At 38.3% G+C, this 22949-nt stretch overlaps 1 protein-coding gene across 3 annotated transcripts in view; it reads left to right on the top strand.

Moving 5' to 3' along the window:
* Positions 1–21065, top strand: part of LOC122063763 (COP9 signalosome complex subunit 2) — a 67151-nt gene extending 46086 nt beyond the window's left edge. For all 3 annotated transcript variants that reach the window (XM_042627467.1, XM_042627466.1, XM_042627468.1), the window contains 9 exons: positions 13975–14215; positions 14306–14380; positions 14472–14606; positions 18198–18385; positions 19054–19122; positions 19236–19326; positions 19441–19575; positions 20382–20494; positions 20657–21065. In XM_042627467.1, the coding sequence (XP_042483401.1) occupies positions 13975–14215; positions 14306–14380; positions 14472–14606; positions 18198–18385; positions 19054–19122; positions 19236–19326; positions 19441–19575; positions 20382–20494; positions 20657–20747 (1138 nt within the window). In that variant the 3' untranslated portion in view covers positions 20748–21065. The remainder of the gene's footprint in view (positions 1–13974; positions 14216–14305; positions 14381–14471; positions 14607–18197; positions 18386–19053; positions 19123–19235; positions 19327–19440; positions 19576–20381; positions 20495–20656) is intronic.
* The last annotated feature ends 1884 nt before the right edge of the window (positions 21066–22949 follow it).

Below are 22949 nucleotides of genomic sequence, written 5' to 3'. Positions count from 1 at the left end.
AACAAAGGTGGAATAATCAGTAGTAGACCTACGATCATCAGGGGAACCTGCCCAATTAGCATTTGTGAAGGCCTCCACCCTAAGGTGATCATGAGGAGAAAAAGGATGCCATTGGGGCAGATTTCAAGTATCGAGAATACGCAACACAACTTCCATGTGAGTCAGGATTATGCATGTACTGACTAACCAGGCTGACGGAAAATGCTATGTCAGGGCTTGTATGAGAGAGAGATCAACTGCCCCAATAATCTTTGATCTCTCCTTATCCACAGGATCACCTTCTTTGTTACTCAGGTGATCATTAGCTTCAATAGGAGTGTCTGTCGGCTTACACCCCAACATGCTTATCTCAGAGAGGATCAAGCATATACTTTCGCTGAGACAAGTAGATCCCACGAGAAGGCCTAGCAACTTCAATGCTAAACAAGTAACGAAGTTGTCCTAGATCTTTGATCTCAAATTCCTCACTCAAATATCTCTTGAGGCGAGAGATTTCTGCCAAATCATCACCAGTAACAACAATATCATCTACATAGACTATTAGGATAGCAATCTTCCTGCCAGATCTCTTGATGAACAGAGTGTGGTCGGTATTGCTTTGAGAGTAACCTGTAGCGACCATAACCTTATAGAAACGTCCGAACCAAGCACGAGGGGATTGTTTCAGCCTATACAACATGCTTCAACTTGCATACCTTCCATTGGGTTTTGGAGCAAGTGAACCCAGGAGGAATGCATGGTTTTGAGTATCGGTATATCATACCGTATCAGTCGATACGTATCTGTATTGGCCCTTACCGATACGATACACCGATACGATATATGGAATTTTTAAAACCCTTTCATATCGATATATATCCTACGATACATATCGATACGCACCGATACATACTGATACACACTGATACACACTGAAGCTCTATGGAAAAAATAAAATCGAGTGAAATGTACGTTTCAGTATGTATTGGTGCACATCGGTATGTATCGACCGATACGGTACGTTACATACCGATACAGTGCGCTATGGTCATATAATGGCCAAGTTGGGTAATTTTTCAGAAAAAACACGATTTTTTGAGGGGTTTTTGTTCCAAAGTTGCTGTCAGTCAGATTTATCTCTAACTAAAGTAGAAATTAAGGTTAGGAACAATGATTTTACATTTATTGGATAACTTCAAACCTTGAATTCTTAGTGCAATACCCTCAATTTAGTGTTTATGCATAATACATATTATCAATAGTTTTTTTAACAAAAGTTTTATGCAAAAGTATATAAAAAAGTGTTTTCTATCCATTTATGTGTTTATCTTTAGCGTATCTTCAATACGATACCCTCCGATATGTATCTTAATTTTGGCTGACCTATACGACGAACGATACCAATATGGCGATCGATACCGATACTTTAATCCTTGGAGGAATGTTCATATACACTTCCTCCTCAAGTTCCCTATGAAGGAAGGCATTCTTCACATCTAACTATTGGCGATCCCAATCTAAGTTGGCGACACAAGCTAAAATAACACAAATTGTTTTCATCTTAGCAACTGGAGCAAAAGTCTCTTGGTAGTCAATCTTATAAGTCTGTGTGTAGCCTTTGGCAACAAGTCTGGCCTTGTACCGATCCACTATACCACCAGCCTTCAGTTTTACTGTGAAGACCCACTTGCACCCAACTTTCTTCTTTTATGAGGGAAGACACACCAAATCCCATGTGTCGTTCTTTAGAGCCTGCATCTCTTCAACCATAGGTACCTGCCATTGGGAGTAAGCACTCGCTTCTTGCCAGGTATGGTGAATGGACAGACACAAAACTATAATAGGAAGGAGAAAGTGAGTCATAAGAAACAATTTTAGCAATATGATATAAAGTACAAGACCTAATGCCTTTACGAACATCAATAGGCAACTCAAGAGACTGATCAACAGAAGAAGGAAAATTACCAGGGTCTAAGGGGACAAGATCAGGCTCGAGGGAAGACAACTGGCATGGTAGTGTAGATGTTGGATGTGTAGTGGTCTGAGTTTGCTCTCTGCGACTATACACACGTATCTCCGGCCGAGGCAAAGTAGGAGAAGTAGGAGTGTCGCTCTCCCCCTAAAACGAGATACTAGCAGGGATAGCAATTTCAAGAGACGGCGGCACATCTTCCAAAATGGAAGGAGACTCCCTGAAGAGGTGTCGCAGTATATTATGGCACAGATTCATGAAAGACAACATTCATAGTCACAAACTAACGCCGAGTAGGACGATGAAAACACTGATAGCCTTTATGAGTAGGAGCATACCCTAAAAAAATGCATCAGAGACCACGAGAATCAAACTTTCCATGAGGGTGATGATCGTGAGCATAACAAACACTACCGAATACCTTAGGAGGAATAGGAAAAATAGCGGAACCTTGGAGAAGATCCAGAGGGGAGCGGAAGGCATGGACCCAAGAAGGCATTCGGTTGGTAAGAAAGGTAGTAGTGAGAATTCCATCGCTCTAGTACTGGAGAGGAACATGCATCTCAAACTTAAGAGAGCGTGCTACCTCACAAAGGTGACGATTCTTCCACTGATCAACCCATTCTGAGCCGGAGTATCCACACAACTAGTTTGATGAATCATCCCATAATCGAAAAAGTAAGCTTGAAAGGACCCTTCAAAGTATTTACAGCCATTGTCGCTTCGAAAGATCTTAATGGTAGCACTGAGCTGAGTCTGAACCATGCGGTGAAACTGCTAAAAGCAACAGCAGGTCTCACCCTCAGTTCGCATCATAAAAACCTAAGTAATCCGAGAGTGACAATCAATAAAAGAGAAACCACCGATAACCATTGATATACACATAGTAGGATGGACCCTAAATATTAGAATGTATCAATAAAAAAGGAGTGACACTTATTTCCAGAAACAAAATAAGTGATTCGAGTTTGTTTGGCCAAGACACATGTCTCGCAAAAAAACTGACTCGAATTACAATTTTTAAAGGAAAAAATCTAGCTAAAGTTCCCAAAGGGGGATGTCCCAACCGGCGATGCCACTGTAGTAACTCAGAGATGGGAGGTGACGTAGAAGATGTCTGAAAAGCCTGACCAAAAACCAATGCCTAGTCATCATCATGAAAATACAGACCACTACGTACTCTACCAGAGTCGGTCGCTGCCCCTGTCACCAAATCCTGAAAAACACAATGAGATGGGAAAAATGTGACTTTGCAATTAAGACTGGAAGTAAGACTACTAATGGATAAAAGGTTAGTGGGAAAAGAATGAACATACAATACAAAAAGGGATAAAGAAGGGGTACAACTAACAAAGCCCATTCACAGAATAGTGGAATAAGCCCCATTAGCCAATTTGACCTTACCATTACTAGGACAAGTGGTGTCCTGTGAAAAAAGAGGCAAGTGACCTGTCATATGATCAAAAGCCCTAGTGTCTATAATCCAAGGGGTAGAAAGGACAGACATAGTATGGCCACCTTAGACTTCAAATATTTCCAATGGCTTATAGCATTTCTTTTCCTTGTTCCATATTGGCATTTATATTCTTTAAATTTCATCTCATTTACAGAATTCATTCCGAATTCACACATACAAATCCAAAAGTATCTCAATTCTTTTAAAACCTTACTCTGTAAATTACATCAAGATCACATTCCTATTCTGACACATTTATTTATTCACAATTGCATTCAAATTATCATCCACACACGTTTTTCTGTTCCAATTTATGTTGTCAAACTGGAACTGTACCTCTCTTCCATATTTAGCATGCATCTCACTCATACACCTTAAAATTCCAAATTTAGGATCTTAAAACAGAACTTAAACTCCACATATTACACCATAAAAATTTCAGAGCTTACTGAGCAAAATTTGCTTAACCGACGGTTTAGGGACCACGATCAATCGGCTGGTTCACCTGACTGTAGACAGAAATTCTACCCCAGAGCTGCAAACTTCATTTCAGAAATTCAATTGTTGGGAGCCTTTTCACCAGTCTACCGCAATACTTCATTCTAACACTCTTCCGGCTGTTTTCTAGCAATTCCACTTCCGTTCAACATCACTGGTAAGTGCATCCTTTCGTATTTCACAAATTTTCATGATAAAATTTCTGTTGTTAGGGAATTTGGTAACCCAGGTTTCCTTTCTTACAATTTATAACAATCCTTTTCATTAATTTGCTGCATTTGCTTGTTTTTGGTAGCAACTATGCTACCGGTACAACTCTGTGATCCGGTGGACATTCGGCTAATTGTTAAGGTTACCGGAAGGCATCCGGTAGTTATCCCCAGGTGCCGGTTGTTATCGAATCGCCTCATCGGTCTTGTTCTGATAGATTTTCTGATCATAGAGCTGTACCAGTAATTACTGCCAGGTTTCTGTTGGTGTGGGTTTGCTGGATTTTCCGGTCATAAATTTGAACCAGAAATTACTGCCAGGACTCTATTTTCTGGCCTAACAGACTGCATTTATTCAAACGGGCATAGCTTTCTCATACGAGGTCGGATTGACCTGATTCAGGTTGCATTGGTTTCATAACTCAATGGTCTGCATTTTTCCTTTTGGACTTGACTTCAAAACTAGTCATTTAGTATGACTATAATACACTTGAGTAAGAGCCTTAATTGTTATCTCAAAAAAGGATTGTGGTTTGGCTTGTGTCTCTTCTTTCTTGTTTTTTCCAATCTTTCCTTTTTCCTAAGGTGTAGACTTATGTTATTAGTAATGGAATTATCATTTATTGGCTTCTACACTCAACTTGTCTCCTATGTGTGACCTATAAGTTATGTATTTATCTTCAAGCTTTTATTCATAGCCTAATCACCAGCATAACTAACATTTCATAAGTTTATGAATTAAAACAAAATATTGCACTCTGATACCACTCGTTGTCATGCCCCGCCTCCACTCACCTGAAGGTTGGTGACATGGACACGCACACATGTCCACAATCCATCCAGGATCCATGATGCAGTACTTTAAGTTCATAAAGCTATGAAATGATTCTACGATCACATAGATAATAATAATCGAAATATAAACAACTGGTAATGTCTAATGATATTTACCATAATGATATTTACCATATTTATCAAAAAGAAAGTTTTCACAGCGGAAACATAATTACAATTACACCCCTACGGCTACATCTGAGAAGTACAAAAGGAAACAAAAACAGAAGATGATACTCTCAAATGTATAGTCATCACATACGCATCCGTCCTCGTGCATAGCTATCTCCTCATCCCATTGATCACCTCCGTAGGGAGCCAGCTCCTCAGCCACAGACTCCTGATGGTTATCTAAATCAACATCCAAAAAGGGGGCAACAATTAGGGTGAGCTTCCACAAAGCCCAGTGATGCAGATAAGTCACTTAATGAGCTTATTTTATTGCAAATAAACCTTGGGTTGGGTTATGTATGTGTTGGGCTTTTGATCTCATATGTTTTCTTTGTAATGAGCCACTTTAATGGACCTAAAATATGGGTAGAAAGTAGGAAAACGGGATTTAATTCATTAGTTTAGTTAGAGTTTTGTTTTGAGTCTATTTCCTTTGTTATTTCAGTTTTAGCTAGTTTAGGTTTCCCTATTAGTGAATGACTAGTTAGTTACCTACTCCATGTTGGAGTTATAGTTCTAGTCTTATTATGAGTCCAAGTCCTGCTAGGAGTGTCCAATCCTATTTGGAAACTAGCTCCTAGTTATGATAGGATTGATATTCTACCCTCTTTAAATGGAGGAGCCTATGTACTTATAATTTCAGATTTGAATAAAGATAATTTGCAGTTTATTGCTTAGAGCAGCTGGGATAACTGTGGGTGAGAAGCCCAGGTTGAGATAGCCACTTCCTCTCCCACCTTTTCATTGTTTCTTCTTTGTTTCAGCATTCAGTTCTTTTCTTGTTTATTTTTATTGTCATCAGCCTTCAAGAAGAATCAAATCTGTCCAGAATTGCAAGAGTCACAATCGATCAACGAAAGAGTTATTGTTCTTGAAGCTAATTGACCTCCATTATTGCCCAAGTCTGAGATTTGACTTGCTGATCCTTTGGGGGACTGGTTCTACATTCTAAGAAGATCAATCGATCCTCTCTTGAAGGTATTTTGAAGTAGATAAGCTACTGTTCCTGCAAAATCCTTCTCATTCTCTCTTAGGTCTTAAAATCAAGAAAGCGCATAACTCTCAAACCAGTTGTCAGAAGCTTTTCATATTTTGGGGTTTTTGTAGCCTCCGTAGGCCCTACAATCGACCAAATTTACACCTCAATTGAAGCCCTACAGACTTGGTTGCACCTCTTTCTCTCCAGCTCTATAGCAGTTCTTTCTCTACCCTATTGGGTTGGGTTTTGGGCTGGTTTTGCTCCTGTATAGGTATTTTATCCTTGGGGGTTTATTTGATGGTCTTATTTCTTTGTTTCCTAGTCCTATTTGTATTGTTTGGGGTTATAAACTGCTGGGGTGGTTTCTTGTAAGCTACTCCTGCATTAAGTGGTATCAGAGCAATGGTTGAAGAGAGACCCCACCAAATCACTCTGGAAGATGTGTGGAAAGCTCGCCAAGCCTTGACTACAAGGTTCGATGGATGTGACCAACCAATAGCTGAACTAAGGGAGTCTATTGTTGCTCACTCTAATACTCAGACTACTGCTGCCCAATCTAATGCTCAGCCGCGTTATTTTCGTGGGGAATTCCTTGAAATGATGTATGAATTAGATATGTACTCTGACAACTACAACTTGACAGAGTAACAGCTTAAATACGTTTGCTTCAAAATGAGTGATTGTGTTCGAATACAATGGAGAGTCCGTGAAAGGCAACTTCAAGCTCAAGGATGTAGACCTGTAACGTGGGATGAGATGCAATATGAGTTGGCAGGTATGTACCTATCTGAGCATGAATGAAGAATGTACTTCCTTCCACCAGATTTTTAAAAGCCACCCACAATTGACAAGAGCATGAAGGAATCATCAGCATCTATTGCAAAACGCATTGAAAAGGAGTAACAAGAGAAGATCCCTCCAACCAATAAACTAGAGTCAAAAGTTGAGGTTAGTGTTGAAGAAATTCCAGCAATTCCAGCAATTCCTATTCTTAAGAAAAAGTTAATCATTGATGTTCCCATCAACGAAACTCATGTGGAAGAATTCGTAAGCAACAAGGTTGCCATAATTTTCAATGAGGTTGAGACTGAGGAACTTGACACTACAGCAACTGTGATGATTGTGAACAACCAAGAAGAAGATCCTAAGGAGCTTGAGATTAATATTGTGGAGGCTAAGAACATAGTGGTTGAAGGCATACATATGGATGACCCCATGGATACATCTGAAAACCTGGAGATTGAGTATGTGGAGTTCATCCCATTAAAGTATCTTGAACTTCGAGCTCCTCACATTCTCGACTACATCTTTATTATCAAAGAGTTATCTGAATTTTTCTACGGCTTAAAGAGGGATGTGAACCATGATATAATCACCCTCACACTAAAATTCGAGGACGAATTTTTTCTAAGAGAGGGAGAATTGATTCAGATAAGTCACTGAATGGGCTTATTTTATTGCAAATAAGCCTTGGGTTGGGTTATGTATATGTTGGGCTTTTGATCTTATGGGATTTCTTTGTAATGAGCCATTTTAATGGACCTAAAATATGGGTAGAAAGTAGGAAAACGGGATTTAATTCATTAGTTTAGTTAGAGTCCTGTTTTGAGTCTATTTCTTTTGTTATTTCAGTTTTAGTCAGTTTAGGTTTCTCTATTAGTGAATGACTAGTTAGTTACCTACACCATGTTGGAGTTCTAGTTTTACTCCATGTTGGAGTTATAGTCCTAGTCCTATTATGAGTCCAAGTCCTGCTAGGAGTGTCTAGTCCTATTTGGAAACTAGCTCCTAGTTATGATAGGATTGTTATTCTGCCCTCTTTAAATAAAGGAGCCTATGTACTTATAATTTCAGATTTGAATAAAGATAATTTACAGTTTATTGCTTAGAGCAGCTAGGATATCTGTGGGTGAGAAGCTCAGGTTGAGATAGCCACTTCCTCTCCCACCTTTTCCTTGTTTCTTTTTTGTTTTAGCATTCAGTTCTTTTCTTGTTTACTGTTATTGTCATCATCATTTAAGAACCAAATCTGTCCAGAACTGCAAGAGTCACAATCGATCAACCAAAGCGTTCTTGTTCTTGAAGCCAATCAACCTCCATTGCTGCCCAAGTCTGAGATCTGACCTGTAGATCCTTTGGGGGACTGGTTCTATACTCTAAGAAGATCAATAGATCCTTTCTTGAAGATATTTTGAAGTAGATAAGCTGCTGTTCTTGCAAAATCTTTCTCATTCTCTCTCCTAGGTTTGAAAATCAAGAAAGCGCATAACTCTCAAACCAGCCGTCAGAAACTCTTTATATTTGGGGGGTTTTGTACCCTCCTTGGGCCCTAATGGATCAAATTTGCAACTCAATTGAAGCCCTACAGACCTAGCCGCACCTCTCTCCAACTCTATATCAGGTCTTTGTCTCTCTTATCGAGTTAGGTTTTGGGCTGGTTTTGCTCCTGTATGGGTATTGTATCATTGGGGGTTTATTTGATGGTCTTATTTCTTTGTTTTCTTGTTCGATTTGTATTATTTGGGGTTATAAACTGTTGGAGTAGTTTCTTATAATCTAGTCCTACATTACCCAGTGAGGGATACACACAAGCATTCACAAACAATTATAGATACAAGAATAGAGATTAACATGATTAAACAAATACAATTGTAATGCAACATAAGGAACAACAAGGATTTGATGAATGCAAGTATGATTCAGATTATTATTACGCAAGTCTATCTATTAAACTAATTAAAATTTGGGTCTGAGTATTACTGCAACATAGGGGATATCCTTGGTCCTGGGATCAAGTACATTGGTCACCTAGCGATATACGCTAGTTACGAGTTAGGAGCCTACAGCTCCCGGGATTTTGTACCTCGGTCACCTTGCAATCCCCTAATGAATAATTCCCTTACACCACGGCCCAGGATCAAGCACATCAATCACCCGTGTTGTAGGATAGTCACAGTCCCGGGATCATGCACATCGGTCACCCGTGCTGTGGGATACCTAGTACCTTACCCCCGACTGACAAGGGGTGTAGCACTTGGGTCATTTTCCTAGCCCAATGCATTCTATCATGATTCATATCACATCACAAATACAAAGTGATCATGTTTGGGGATGCGGTATCGGTATCTCCCACAACCTCAGTAACTTGAATGTCCCACAACCTTGGCCACACACACACACACACACACACACACACACACACCCACCCACCTTCACAATTCATATTATCATGCCACATCAATATTCACTACAAGTAATGAGGATATAACATGATCATCCGGATGCATTATGATGTAAACATTCCATAAAATCACACAAAATCCCCTCACCTAGAGTCCTAGATGATGGCGGATAGTTGATGGCCTCGTGTCGCATTGTCTCGTCACTTCTTGGTTCTACTCCTAAGATACATAGGGTTTTTTAAGCATCTGCTCCTAGGATACATAGGATTTTTTAAACAAATTAGTCAACCATAAGAGGTTCGACCCTAGAGTACATGTTCTAGCTTCATTTCCTATTTTCCTTTTCTTTGAATCTTCTTAAGTTGGGGTTTTGCATTATAGGGCTAATTTATATGTGGGGGATGTTCACCCACGTCAATTAAATTAGATTTAGTGTGCTTAGTGGGTTAGTTAAGCTAGGGTTACACAATGTATCCACAATCCCCAAATTTCAAGTCTTTGTTTAAGCTAAAATTAGGGAATTTCGGTTGATGGTTTATGTGGTGACCACCAATGGCTTATGTGACCATTCCGAACCACCATTTATTTGTTTAATTTCATTTTCCCCAACCCAATTTTGGGTTTGTATGGTGAGGTGTAGAAGATTTAGGCAAAGTCCACTAATTCTAGGGTTTGGTTACCCAAATTGGGGATTTTAGGTGGGAATTTCGTAAAGGAAGTTTCATAGATTTAAATTGATCCACCAAACTTGCTAGGGTAAGTTTCTTACACCAAATCTCCCTTCCAATTTGTAGTCTTGACAAGTGGGAAGGTGGGTTTTAGGAAATATGGGCAATTTCTCAATTTTTAGGTTTTGTGTTGTCCAAATTAGGGTTATGAGATGGGGCTTTCTATGGAGGAGATCCATACACCCAAGGTGAGTAGCTAATCTTGCTATCGAGGTACCCCCCACCATTTCCCCCAAATCAATTTGTGCATTGGGTAAGTGGGTAGGTAGATTTTGGTTGGGGTGGTTTCCATTAGCTTTAATGGGGAGCAAAAATGGGAGAGAGAGATAACTACTTAGAAGGTAGAGAGAAAGAGAAGACTTACCTTCAATGGGTAGGTGCCCTCCTTGCTCCCCTCATCTTCCTCCTCCCTTGCTCTTCTCCTTTTTCTTTTTCTTCTCCTTTCTCCCTTTTATTGCTTTTAATTTGGTGGGAATGAAATGAATGGCAAGAATCTCTATTTATAGCCACTTAAGTTAACTAAGGACTGTTTGGCAAAATAATGGGTATTACCAGGTTAAATTATAATTTGGGATAACAGGCCTACCTAGGGGTGTCCTGATACATTAATCTGTTTCTAATTATGTTGCTCCATCCTTGGGATTGGGTTTGAACTACACGGGTGCAAGGAGTTGGGCCCCACGGCCAAATAACTCGGTTTTGGCCTGTACACTCACCAAAGGGTGTTCACTGCCCAAGGCTGAATTGGTCCCCTTTGTGTGGGAATGGATCTTTAAGTTGAGTGGGGCTCTCCCAAGGCGTTTTCAGTGTGTGGGCCCCACCTCTTGGTACATATCACTATTAAGTTCGGAAAAATTCTCTTCAATGGCAGAGTACTTACCCTAACTCCTTCAGTGGTTTGTAGCCTTTCTATGTAATGAGCCAGGAAAATCCGTAAGTTAGTAGTGGTTGTCACCTGGGTTGTATTACCTATGTCCAAAAGTTGAAATTAGCCTGGGTTTTTGGGCACGGGTGTAACATATATATCGGCTGTAACCAATGGACATGTTAGAGTGATTTGGTTATTGAATGAGAATTGGTTGAATTTGTATTTTCTGAGAGTGTGTTGTTTCCCTTTCCTTCCCCCCTCTACTCTGATCTGCCCTTTCTGCCCTAAGGCCCTCCATCACTTGTAGATCAAGTGGTGCTTCTTGTCATATCCTTCTTTTCTATTGTTTCTTTTATTTCTTTTCTTTCCCACAGTAGTATTGATGCGGATCCGGGTTCCAAGAACAGGAATCGGATCGCTTAGGGCCCACAATAAAGTAGTAAATTCAAAATTTAAAGAATAATGGCAGTTCTGTAAATAAACTGAAGTTTAAGGGAATGGCAATTAAGTAATTACCAGAAACTTAGAAAAGAGTGGCAGACTTGCAAATAAAAGGAATTTCAAAAGGGGGAAAGGAGGTTAAAGTGACTGGTAGGATATGAAGGGGATTAGAATTATAGGCCAGGGGTAGTCTTGGAAGCAATTATTGGGCATGGGTAAGTAGTAAATAAAGGTGGAATGGAAGGGGTATTCATATGGAGGTAAAACAAAAGAGGGACTTTTACATAAAAGAACAAATACTAAAGGACACAAATCAAGGGGTTTGAGGGGTATAATGGGAAAAACAAAATTAAAGGGTTTTAAACCACTCACGAGTCTTTCTTCTTCTACCTTCAGCCAACGTAAGAGGTGGAAAACCAGGGAGGCTTTGGATCAAGAGAACTCCTTCAATCGGCCTTTGTTTGGCCTGGAATTTCTGGTGAATATCCTCAAGAAGAGGCTCTATCAAACCCATAAAATAGATGCTTGGAACTGCAGGCTGGAAGGACACAGGAAGAACCTGAATTCGAGCCTGGCGGTAGATTAGAGATCAGACCTGAAATCTGTCTTGTAACTCACAGCAGAGGTCACATTCAGGTATGAATTTCTAAGGTTTAAACCACCTCAGAGTGAAGATCAAACGCCCAGAATTTGGAGGGAAAAGAAGAGGAGAGGAAAGATAGCAATCCTCAGTTGTGAGGGTCTATTCCTTCGCCAGAACAGGGGAGGAGGGAAAAAAGAAAAAAGTAAACATGAGAGAGTCACGGCAGCCAAAGCTTCAGCCAAGTAAACATCCAATTTCAAATCAAATTTTTAAATCTCTAAACTGAGTTCTCCATTACAGGGCTATTTAAAGAAAAATAATGACATAATTTTGGAAGCTAATTAAAAATGGCAACTAAACCTAGATAGCAACTAAATAAAATCAAATATAAATAAAAGACTGTTAATCTAATCTCTAACCAATAAAGGAAGTAAATAAAAATCAAATCTAAAGATAGCAACTAATTCCATCGTGCAACTGCATCAAGTATATCAATTTAGTTTATCAAGTTATCTGGTTTCTTTCAATCTGGTTCTACCCTCAAGTCTGTGATCCTATCACAAACTGATTTCCCACTTGCATACACCAGTTCAAGGTTCGCACTGCATTATGCAGCCTAGGCATAAAAGGCTTCGCCTTTGTGACAACATGCCATGTATTATATCAGTTTTTTGACATTTCACGAGCTTACATTGATTCATGTTTTTTTTTTTTTGGTGGTACGACGTCTTGGTTTGCCTAGTCACCTTGACAATTATCACTTGCCATTTAAAAAATTTCCAAAATAGCCAATGTGTTGAAAACAAGATTAACTTGGCTATTTATTGATCTTTAAGGTCCTATCTGCGTAGTGGACACAAATCGGGGGTCTGTCCAATATTCCAAATAGACAAATTACCCTTGGCATATCAAACACTATTATAGATGCCAATGTTGGATCTCATTGAGATCGTATTGATCTAGGAAGTTTTTGGACATGCCAAACACATTTGTGGGGCATATTATTCTTCTCGCAATTCCTTGGTTTCCTGATATATTAATGGTGATAGTCAAAATGGTTCAATCTTTTTTTTTTTTTGTGTAAATAAAATGGTTCAATCAAGATCTGTGCATAACAGAAGGAAAGGTTCAGTGCTAGTAATTTGGGCACTAACATCTTGGGGATAATTTATGTGTACCATGATTATTTTGTGGAACCATGCTTAGAATATATATATGGTATGTCAGGTAGACAACTGATACCTTATTATAGTCTGTCGTTATAAGCCTGTGGCTGATTTGTAGTTGTGCGTCAAGTTGACAGCCGGCACTTATTATGATTAGCCATAACCCGTCAATCTTTTTGCATGGATCCTTGCGCTCGTCCTTGCTTGGTATCCCTATATTACCGACCCCATTAAGTTGGGATAAGGTTTTGGTGGTTATTGTTGTTGCATGCTTGGAAAATACTATTCTTTTAATCATCCAAACAATGTATTAGGAATTATGATTTTCAGGTCTTTTTAGATAATGCATTCCCAAATAAATAAATAAATAACTCACATTCAAGATTTTAAATATATGTTGTCTGAAGGATAATTTCAAATCCAAGTTTCTATACTCCAGTGTATTGGTTTGAGACCTTATAGTTTCTTCCTACCTGAGGCATAAGAGAAGTAATTTACACAGCTTTTGTATGTATTCCGTGGTACAAATAGCATGCAGACATAGAGAACCTCATGCCTCTGTCAAGCAGCTTGCTTAGTTAAGTCCAAGGCAAACACCTGACCTCTTGTGCTTTGTTTCGTCTTATCATCTAGGTGCATGACTTGCTTGTGTTGGACACTTCCAGTTTTATTTATTTTTCTACTGCACACATTGTCATGAATTCCTTTTTCTTTCAAGAATCTATCATGAAGTTGCTTGATCTGTTTTATATTGTCACATTCTTCCTAGGAAGTGTTATTTACACGTTCTTCTCGAACTTTGTAGATGTGAATGTATCATCTTACTTGCCATTGGCTGAGAATTATATTTGTGGGGCATAGTTCATCATTTTCCCTGATGGATTATCATTCTTTGTTCATTTCATTAGGGGATTCAAAGCTTTAAAGCAAACTGTTAAACTCTTTTATCGGTTGGGGAGATATAAAGAGATGATGGAAGCTTATAGGGTTATGTTGACATACATTAAATCAGCTGTAACACGAAATTACAGTGAAAAGTGTATAAACAACATAATGGATTATGTTTCTGGGTCAGCGAGCCAGAACTTTGGCCTTCTACAAGAGTTCTATCAGACTACTCTTAAAGCTCTTGAAGAGGCGAAGAATGAGGTCAGAAATTTATCTCCACTTAGGATGTGATATGATGTATATGCATTTGTTTGTGTGTGCATTTGATGTGTTCCCCTATTTTTTCTGCAGAGATTGTGGTTTAAAACAAATCTTAAGCTATGCAAGATTTGGTTTGACATGGGTGAATACGGGCGAATGAATAAGGTAATTTTCAGACCATATTTTGGCAATATTTTCTTTCCGTGCAAGATTATAAATGTATAATGTTTCCTAATAATTTCTTCCAAACATTTAGATTTTGAAGGAGCTTCACAAGTCTTGTAGAAGAGAAGATGGTACTGATGATCAAAAGAAAGGAACACAACTTTTGGAGGTGTATGCAATTGAGATTCAAATGTATACTGAGACCAAAAATAACAAAAAACTCAAGGTAAGGGTTTTTAGGACATTTTTTAACTTTATTTTTTTAATGATTTGATACTTGCTCGAGACCTTATTACCTGATTGCCACTAAGGGTAGTCCAATTGACTTCTCAATAGCTAATAAAAATTTGTTTAACAAGATTATGAGCACAAGGAAAATGCTAGATGAATGGAGGGGAAACACTATAGTTTCGATCTTAAAAAATAAAAGTGATATTCAAAACTATAGAGGCATAAAAGTTACGAGTCAATACTATAAAATTATGCGAGGGGTAAAGCCCAGATGAGAAGAGAAGCTACTATCACGTGATGCAAATTAATTACCAAAATAGGCTTGTTTTATTAGGAATAAGCCTAAAGTTGGGTTCCATACATGTTAGGCCTTTGATCCCATGTGTTCTGAGTGTAATAGACCACTTTTATGGGTCTAAAAGGGGGGCTCTAAGATTGAGTACGGGATTGCTAGTTAGTTTCCATTTTCATTAGTTTTCTTTTTAGTTGGGCATGATTTGAGTTATATTTGTTTCCTTAGGAGTCAAGTTATTAATTGAATCAAGTCATTAGTAGTTAATTTCCTCTTTCAACTAGTTTCTAATTTCAGTTTTTAGTAACTATTGTATTAGGAGAATATTTGGTTTCTTTTTTGAGGAACCTTCTATTTTGTAATTCCCTCTCCCCATTAACATTATAAATAAAGAAGAGGAGGCTCCTAAAAACCTAGAATGATTTTGATAAAAAAATTAATGGTTGTTGCTATTGTCTTCTTCATGAAGAGTTGTCTTGTGTTTGATCAAGGCTGAAGGAATTGGTGTTTGATCCAATTGACTCCTTGCGACGTGAAGTCCAGGAGGTCTACTTCAAGTATTATTCTCTTAGTTTTTATATATCTTTCAAGACTTATTAGGGCTGCAAAACCAGGTATGTAATCTATCACTCTGCTGCCCAGAAAATTATACAAAACAGAGAATCCGCCCCTGCTGGAATGACCAGATATGAGTATTCGATTAGTCCAGTTTTTTTATCAAAGGTTCCTCCCCATACCAGTGAGGATCGACCCAAATATTGGCTGATTCTACTCAGCTATTGATGAGATATTAGAAATCTCCAGATTTTCGTCTTTTAGTGAACTGAAGTTTCCATTTTTTTGGATTCTGGTTCTGCTGATCTGAATTGCATTTTCTGGACTGTTGAATTAAGTTTTCTGAATATTGAAGACTGTTAGTGCACTGGGTTGGTTTATTCACAGTGTTACTGTCCTGACAGATCGATACTATTTCTGTGATCTGGTGTGACTGATTGTGACCTATTTTCTGTCCTAATTCTGTTGTTAATTGATTCTGCTTACTGGTATAATTTCTGCTAGTCGATATTCCAGAATTCTGTGTTTGTTCTTTCTGGTTTTCAAATTCTGTTTATTGGTTAAATTCTGGATTATTGCTGCTGTCTCCTTTTGGGTGAATTTTGGTTGTTCTCTGGTTTATAAAATCTTGCAGTCTTGGGTCTGGTTTGGTTTGGTTGTCAAATCCTTTCCTACATTATCATGGAGAACCAATTCGGTTTATGCCAAGCTATTTTACCTACTCGGGAGGTTCATGGAAAGATGTAGAGTTTGCAAGAAGGATTTCCATATGATCTATATTGACCTAGAAAAAGCCTATGATAGAGTCCCTAGAGGGTTAATCTGGCATGTACTAGAAAAGAGAAGGGTGTTGAGTAATATGTTGATATATAATAAAAAACATGTATAAGGGCATGGTGACTAGTGTGAGAATTGTGGGAGGTAATCCCAATTACAATTTGGTTACATCAAGGATCAACTATAAACCCTTATTTGTTTGCACTTGCCATTGATGATTTAACTAGGAACATTCAAGATGAGGTTTTGTGCTGTATGCTTTTTTTTGTTGATATTGTTTTGCTGGAGGAGACAATAGAATGGATTAATGCTAAGTAGGAGTTATGGAGATCAACCTTGGGCTCTAGAGGTTTTAAGAAAAGTAGAATGAGGACGGAGTGTATGGTGTGTAACATTAATTACACTAAAACGGATAACGAAATGGGGAAACTTGAGGGGAGAGAGAGATACCATGAAGTGATTATTTTAGATATTTAGGGTCGATCGTAAATAAAGAATGTGACATAGAGGATGATGTTTTTCAGAGATTAAAGTGAGATGGATGAAGTGGAGATAAAGTAGAGAGGTGCGTCCGTAGTGTTGTGTGACCGATGCATTACTGTAAATCTTGAAGGAAAATTCTATAGGATAGTTGTACGACCAGCTCTGATGTATGGGGCAGAATATTGGGCAGTTAAGAAGCGTGATATAGATGAACTACTTGTAGCAGAGAGAGATGAGGATGTTGAGATGGATGTACAGCAAAACTAGGAAGGATAAAGTAAGGAATGATCATATTAAACCTAATTTGAGAGTTGTCTGAATTTAGGACAAGGTCCTAGAAAGTTGCTTGAGGTGGCATGGCCATGTCAACAGAGGCCTTGAGATGCACTAGTAAGGAGTGATTAGATTTAGATGGAAGAACCTAAAAGAGTTAGGGCAGTCAAATGACCGTAGGAAGAAGTGGTGACGAAAGACATGCATAGTTTAAGTCTTGACTCTAGTATGACCTCGAATAGATCTGTTTGGAGGGCGAGGATCCATGTTGCATACCTCATTTAGTTGGGAAAAGGTTGAGTTGTTGCAGTATCAATGCTTTCCTTATGTTCATGTTAATGAGAAATTTCAGTAGATCTTGATTCTATTCAAATTACCTAGTGGGTCTTGTGAGTGAGGGAGACCTGTTTGGTGCTGAGCTACTATCACTTTGGCCTCGAGTGATATTTCTAGAGGTTTTGCTATAGGTTTCAGAAGAATCATGGTGTTACAAATTACTGTATGAAAAATGGTTTTTTTTTTTTTTTTTTTTTCAAATGGTTAATAATTGTTGAAGTCAGTATTCAGTGTAGCCTTCAGCTCCAGGAGTCATCACTTGAAAATATTAATACGCCAGCACTTCGTTGGAAAGTAGTGCGTGGCCTTTTTTTATTTGGAAAGAAAGGAAAGAGGTTTTTACCTTTGATTATTCGCATGCTCGGGAGTGTTATTGCAAGCTAGTGCGTGTGTGCTTGGAAATGCACTGGTGAGAGAGGAACCCTTGGGGTGAGGTTGTGCTATGAATAAGGAAGTGCCTAAAGTGGAAGGAGTGGAATGAGGCCATAGGGGAAGGTGTGTCAGGCAGTAACTTGTCTGCCATTAGCACCAAACTGCCCAGGGCCCCAGACGTCGAGGGAAGGAGGTAGCGTCTACTCAGAGCGCCCATCTGTGTGTCTCTTGGCCACCAGCCTGCCTAGACCTGATTGTATCTTGAGATGCTTTACAGATCCCACTGGGTGAAGCAGTTGCCTAGCCAAAGGTTTGATGACACCGGTGGAAATGTCATTTTTCTCTTGTTTTGTTTTTGGATGACTAATTTTCTTTTTGAGGTGCTTCGTGTTTCAGACAAAATTCCTTTCTAGAATTGATTCTGGTACTTCTTTATTTTCAGTATTTCGTTCAATGTGTTCTGCTAGATGAGCCTTTCTGACAGTTGGATGATTGCAGCAATTGTACCAGAAAGCGCTCTCAATCAAATCAGCAATACCCCATCCGCGAATCATGGGAATTATTCATGAATGTGGTGGGAAAATGCATATGGCAGAGCGCCAATGGGCAGAGGCAGCCACAGATTTTTTTGAAGCTTTTAAGAACTACGATGAAGCTGGGAATCAGAGGCGTATTCAATGCCTAAAGTATGATCACAAACACTTCCATTTTACCTTTTAAAGCTCTTGCTTGCCCCTTTTCCTTTGAATGCTGGGGAGACCACACACACACACACACACACACACACACTCCCATGAAAGATTATCGGGACCAATGGGTGTAACCTCTTCCCCCCCTCCCTGTTCATACCTTATCTAAACATGGTCAATTATCATTTGGCCAGCCTATCAATAACCAGCAGTTATTCTGTTATTTGTGTGTGAGGCAACCTTGAGGACTTTGATTGAATGGTTAAAGTTATGTCATTCGGTATGCTGTTGTGTATTGTTTGGATCAGGTAGAACTGTAGAAGTTTGGTTTATGGTTGATGCAAGAGAAATCTAATCAATTATAAATGGTCATATCATATGAGGCTATAGATGGATCTTTAGTATCTTTTTTAGCTTCAGCCATATCTGTTGTGCAAGAACTTCAGGTGCACCTTTTAACTTCTGCCTGTCATTTTGATGGGAAAAAAAAGTGAACCACACTTGCACACACTAACCCTCAAATGCTGATGGTAAACATTTATTAGAAACCCTTTTACAAGTTGATTGTCTTCCTCACTTTATTTTAGAGTATGATAATCGAATTATGTAGCCACCTGTGGTTATACTTGTTCACACACTGCCATGTTTGTTGCTTCATTTGACAGATATTTGGTTCTGGCAAACATGTTAATGGAATCTGAAGTTAACCCATTTGACGGGCAGGAGGCAAAGCCGTACGTTATTAACCAATTCACCTTTCATGTTTGAAGGCTTCTTGTTGCATGTGTCTTCTTCCTTTTTCTTCTCTGTCTTTTCACCCCAGCTGGCCATTGGTGGTGTTCTGCAGATACAAAAATGATCCTGAGATTTTGGCCATGACAAATCTTATAGCAGCATACCAACGGAATGAAATATTGGAGTTTGAGAAAATTCTTAAGGTAATGTTTTCCTCTTGTTATTCACACTCTGATGCCATATAGTGGCTGGGCTTTCGGTTCTTCTATTTTCCCTGTTTCTCTAACAGAATCACTGTTGATATTTTTGATCTCCAGAGTAATAGGAGGACCATAATGGATGATCCATTTATCCGAAATTACATTGAGGATCTTTTGAAAAATATTAGAACCCAAGTTCTGCTTAAGCTCATCAAACCTTACACTAGAATTCGAATTCCGTTCATATCAAAGGTGATGTATTAAACTTGCCAAATCTTGTCTCTTTGCCTCTATTAATCTCTTTTTGTATCTTTTTTTCTCAGACCTCTTTAACAGTTTAACTAGCTATCTTTAAAAGATCAGACTTATCATTTATTGATTTATTTATTGTTAAACTCAGAATGTAGTGGGTCCATTGTGAGACTGCCCATAATGTGGTGGTTCAAATTTTATTTACTCACCATGGGTCAGATGGAAAATTAGAAATGATGGATGGAAGATTTAGGGAGGAGGAAAAGTTTTTAGTTGCTTCCTTTGCAACTTCTATATAGTGTTTCTGCTTGAAAAAAGGCATACCTCAGCAAAACGGTAAGATTGCTCCATTGTGACCTAATGGTTGCGGGTTTGAGTCAGGAAACAGCCTCTTCGCAAAGCGGGGATAAGTCTACGCACATTATGACCCTGCAGTGGTGGGAGCCTCGTGCACTAAGTATGCCCTTTTTTCTGCTTGAAATATGACTCAAATGGTACTACTGGTGGAACCCACCTCTTAGTAAAACGTAGTGCATGTGACCACTTTCTGTTATTGGTACTGATGTCTTTATATTAGAACATCAATTAGTTTTTCAAAATTCTTGTTTTCTTGGTAAAGCTTTTCAAAATTCACATTGTATTTGGTATGTTGGTTTGCCCTGGCAAGACTTGTTATTCTGTTGTCTTTGTATTTTATGAGCAATAGGCTCAAATATGGGTCTCCCTCCCATTCCTGTACTTTCTTAGTCATATGTCATTAGGTTCTAAGTTGACTTTCTGGTTGCTAAAATTCATTTTCCATACAGGAGCTTAATGTGCCAGAGAAAGATGTTGAGCAATTGCTGGTCTCGCTAATTTTGGATAACCGTATCCAGGGGCATATTGATCAAGTTAACCGGTGGTTAGAGCGTGGAGATAGGTTAACCATTTTAACTTCAACATCTTTATTTGAAATTCTCTTTCCCTTCTTGATGAATCAGTATTCTGTGTTTTTCAATTTGTTTCATTAGCGGCATTGGCATACAAACTCTGAATGTAATATTTATTTCATCTTGCCTTATTGGCAAAATATATCGTGCAGGTCTAAAGGGATGAAAAAATATGCTGCCATAGAGAAATGGAACACACAGCTTAGGTCTCTATACCAAACTATCAGCAACCGAGTAGGATGATGTGTTTGTTATATGGTCATTTGGCTATGAAGAGCTCCCAGTTTTGGTATTCTGTGGCGGTGTCGAGTTCAGGGGGAACTTTTTATTGATTGAGATATCCAATTCATACCGTACAGAGTTAGGCAAGCTGTGAATAACAAGAGGGTGGTTGTTATTTATTTATTTTGTTATTAGGTTATTTTGTCTAATCTTGTGTAATGTGTACATTCAAGTTACAGTTCTAAAATGTCAATCTGGGTTCTGACTGGCGTTATGTGAAAAGATGATGATGCGTGGACATGATTGTCTAATTCAAGTAAATTCACATTTCATGATTTAGTTTGTAGAAAGAGTGGTACTGATTCAATACTTGACAAAAAAATTAGATGCCACTGATTTAGGGTGTTGTGATTTTGGTCAAAGGTTTCCTGAATGGCGCGGGCGCTGTGTTTGGATTAGCCCATCCAATCTGCCTAAATTTTGTGGACATGTAGACCCTTGGGTCTTCTGCCTACATGTTAAGTTTCTGCATGAATGAATGAATGAATGTAGTCTAGTGGAAAAATAAAACTTTAAACATTGAAGGGTTCCAAGAGTTAGCATTGGTATTTATGTACAAATGGGAAAGAATTCCAATCTATTGAAAAATTTTCCCTTATGTAGTTTTTTATGTAGACCAAATGTAAAGAACATGGCCTCAACTTGCAATTACTAAGTTCCAGTCTATGGGTTCATTAATACTATGGGTGTGAGGTTTGAAGGGATGACCATGGGTACGCTTCTGTGAATATCAGATTTCTATGGTCATTTGTTTGGAGCAGCACTTCTTGGCTATGTTTGTGGATGATGATGTTGTAGGCAATTAGGCATGGTCTAGTGTGTGATGTGTATGCTCCTCCTCCATGTCCCTTCGGATTCAGGTTTGGGAGTTCCTTGACTATTTTTAGTTGCAAGGGAAATTTCATGGGAAGGGAAGTGAAAATTTCGTACTTAAAAAGAAAAATTTTGTAATCATAAATCCCATGTGATTACATAAATTATTTAAATTTTTACCGTATTTAATAATGATACATTTTGCATGTAGTTGTTGTTTTATATTTTATAATAAAGGGTTTTGGATGGAAAGTAAAGTGAGATTTAATAACCAAATATGGAATGATTTAGAGTTAGTGATATAGTCAAATGGGGTAATGATTACAATATATTCTCTTTTAAGTATGAAAGTTTCACTTTCCTTCTATTTAATTCCCCTTGCAATCAAATGGAGCCTCTGAGTTCTTACTCTCTCTAATCCTTATATTCTTAAGGGTGATTTAATGAGAGTTTCTCTTAATAAGATTTTATCATTAGGTTTATGATCATAATCCAATGTTGTTAGAAAACTACCTTCTTGGCTCTTCTATGGGAAACTTTTTCATCTCCATGTAGCATGGTTTCATCACCTTGACTTTAATTTTTGGGAAAATGTTTTTTGTGGGGGAATGTAGCCCTTGTGCCGAGACACATGAGATAAATGGGCTCATTGAGGATAGACTAATCTTATGATTAAACTATTTGGCTTGAGTCAATTTCTTAGGTAAGTTTGTTACATTATGACCCTCCCTAGACCATGTAGTGGTGGGGGTCTCATGCACTATGCATTGAGTATGCCTCTTTATAAATCTCCTTTCCGGAGTGCCTTCATACCTGGATGTCAAATTACTATTAAAATTGATATGTCTAAGGTCTATGACAGATTATAAGGGTTTCGTTAGGGAAATTTTTGAATTACTAGGTTTTGATTGCAAGTGGTGTGATCTCATTGGTTACATGATTTCCTCAGCCACTTTTTCCATTAAATTGGAGGGTAGCTATTTTGAAAATATTGACCATCTAGGCATAGAGAGGGTTGTCGTTTGAGTCCTTATATTTTTATTATGGCTATGGATATATTGTCTTGTCTTCTTCATACTTATGGGGATCTTAATATGTTTAGGGGTATTAAAGTTGCTCAACAGCTCGAAAGTCTCTCATTTATTATTTGTGGATGATATATTTATATGTATTAGAGCCACAACATATGATGTTACAACTATCAAAGCTCTTCTTAATATTTTTTCTTCTGAAGATAAACGTCAATTATGCCATATTTTAGGAATTAAGGAAGTGTTAAGAGATGTTAATTATTTAGATACTAACCCTTTTCATCCCCGTTCAAACTCTGTTGGTCTTAATAATATTATG

Source organism: Macadamia integrifolia, unplaced genomic scaffold, assembly GCF_013358625.1.
Source record: "Macadamia integrifolia cultivar HAES 741 unplaced genomic scaffold, SCU_Mint_v3 scaffold1451, whole genome shotgun sequence".
Taxonomy (NCBI): Eukaryota; Viridiplantae; Streptophyta; class Magnoliopsida; order Proteales; family Proteaceae; genus Macadamia; species Macadamia integrifolia.
This window is presented reverse-complemented; position numbering and strand designations above follow the sequence as displayed.